We start from the raw sequence: 2,567 nt of genomic DNA on the forward strand, positions 1-2,567 counted from the left end.
TTTTACCAACGAATAGTGGGATTGACCGTCACATTATAACGCCCCCACGGCTGAAAGGGCGAGCATGTTTGGTGGACGGGGATTCGAACCCGCGACCCTCAGATTGCGAATCGAGCGCCTTATCCACCTGACCATGCCGGGCCCAGCTAGGGAAGGATGAAAGTCAAATACCTTAAGCCGTAAAATACAAAGTTTTAGGCACACAAATGTGATGATCTTGGATATGTTATTTTGAACAATGTCTTAAGGAAAAACTTTATTTCTATAGAAAACCTTGTTTATTTAAATGACATTTTAATTTACGAATTACCTGACTTTACATGTCCAACAACTGGAAAGAAGTATAATGGATTAAGTCTCCCTCACTGGAAGAAAATTGTTGCATCAAGCTACAGTATCTTTGTTGTGTTTCTCACATAAAAATACTGATTCTTTCAAGATTTAATATGTGAAATCTGCGTGTATAGGAAACAGAAACTATATCCATTAATTTACCCCGTCTTTCTGCGTTTATAGGAAACTATCTATTAACCTACCTACACTTCTGCGTTTATATGAAACTATCCACTAATTTACGTATATTTTTACGTTTATAGGAAACTATCCGTTAATCCATCTTTTGCGTTTATTGAAAACTATTGACTAATCTACCTATATTTCTGCGTTTATTGAAACTATCCATTAAACTACCTATACTTATGTGTTTATTAAAACTATCCATTAATCTACGTATATTTTTACATTTATAGGAAGCTATCAGTCTGAGTTTATATGAAATAAACTATCAATGAGCGTTTAGAGGAAATAGAAACTTATAGGAAACATAGTCTATCTACCAATTTGCGTTTATAAGAAACACACAAACTGTCTATCTGATCTTACCGTTAAGAAACACACAAACTGTCTATCTGATCTTACCGTTAAGAAACACACAAACTGTCTATCTGATCTTACCTTTAAAAAATACAAACTGTCTATCTGATCTTACCTTTAAGAAACACACAAACTGTCTATATGATCTTACCTTTAAGAAACACAAACTGTCTATCTGATCTTACCGTTAAGAAACACACAAACTGTCTATCTGATCTTACCTTTAAAAAACACAAACTGTCTATCTGATCTTACCTTTAAGAAACACAAACTGTCTATCTGATCTTACCGTTAAGAAACACACAAACTGTCTATATGATCTTACCGTTAAGAAACACACAAACTGTCTATCTGATCTTACCTTTAAGAAACACACACAAACTGTCTATCTGATCTTACCTTTAAGAAACACAAACTGTCTATCTGATCTTACCGTTAAGAAACACACAAACTGTCTATCTGATCTTACCTTTAAGAAACACAAACTGTCTATCTGACCTTACCGTTAAGAAACACACAAACTGTCTATCTGATCTTACCTTTAAGAAACACAAATTGTCCATCTGATCTTACCTTTAAGAAACACAAACTGTCCATCTGATCTTACCTTACTCAACAACAGTTTGTACTTTGCCACTATGTCTTTTGATCGTTTGCTGTGAACTAGTTCGCCTTCATGTTTATTAACATAAGCTTTGGCTCGTCTGGAAAGACAAAGTTTATATACAGTTTTATATATATATATTTAATATTCCATGATATTTGTCCCAAGTAAAAACATTGAGTATGTATAAAACATAAAACTTCGGTCGAAGTTTTTAAAAATTTTCTATTCTGAACCATAAGTCGGATGAATTACTTAGAACGTTTTATATTAAATTTGAGAATGGTTAATGTCAATGTTATCTTCTTGTTTTAATTCTATTCAGCTGCAGCTGAACTTAAAGGAACGCCCCCAAATGGCACAGCGATATGTCTGCGGACTTACAACGCTAGAAACCGGGTTTTGATACCCATGGTGGGCAGAGCACAGATAGCCTATTGTGTAGCTTTGTGCATAATTCCAAACAAACAAACAAACTTAAAAGGATAAAACGGTAACTATCTAAAAGAATCTCAGAACAAACTGGTTAACATACGTTTGTAACTTAATAAATATATTTTCTCTTTAGAGTTATTTTCATTAGTATTATTGGTTTATAACGTTTCAAATAACTTTAAATATTATTGACATTTATCAAAACTGGTAATCGACTCATTTTTTGGAAAACGTAGCTTAATGATAAAACAAAACACGAACGTAATTGTTTGTTTACTTGTGATTTTCGCGCAAAGCTACACGAGGGCTATCTGCGCTAGCCGTCCCTAATTTAGCAGTGTAAGACTAGAGGGAAGGCAGCTAGTCATCACCACAAAGCTACACGAGGGCTATCTGCGCTAGCCGTACCTAATTTAGCAGTGTAAGACTAGAGGGAAGGCAGCTAGTCATCACCACAAAGCTACACGAGGGCTATCTGCGCTAGCCATCCCTAATTTAGCAGTGTAAGACTAGAGGGAAGGCAGCTAGTCATCACCACAAAGCTACACGAGGGCTATCTGCGCCAGCCATCCCTAATTTAGCAGTGTAAGACTAGAGAGAAGGCAGCTAGTCATCACCACAAAGCTACACGAGGGCTATCTGCGCCAGCCATCCC

The 2,567-nt window shown here is 35.8% G+C and overlaps 1 protein-coding gene across 1 annotated transcript in view; it reads right to left on the reverse strand.

Moving 5' to 3' along the window:
* The window catches only part of LOC106469418 (transmembrane channel-like protein 3), a 60,752-nt gene that overhangs the window by 43,322 nt on the left and 14,863 nt on the right, over window positions 1-2,567 (reverse strand). Inside the window, exon 3 of the mRNA XM_022397936.1 lies at window positions 1,481-1,577. Within this exon, the coding sequence (XP_022253644.1) occupies window positions 1,481-1,577 (97 nt within the window). The remainder of the gene's footprint in view (window positions 1-1,480; window positions 1,578-2,567) is intronic.

Source organism: Limulus polyphemus, unplaced genomic scaffold, assembly GCF_000517525.1.
Source record: "Limulus polyphemus unplaced genomic scaffold, Limulus_polyphemus-2.1.2 Scaffold3475, whole genome shotgun sequence".
NCBI classification, from domain to species: domain Eukaryota; kingdom Metazoa; phylum Arthropoda; class Merostomata; order Xiphosura; family Limulidae; genus Limulus; species Limulus polyphemus.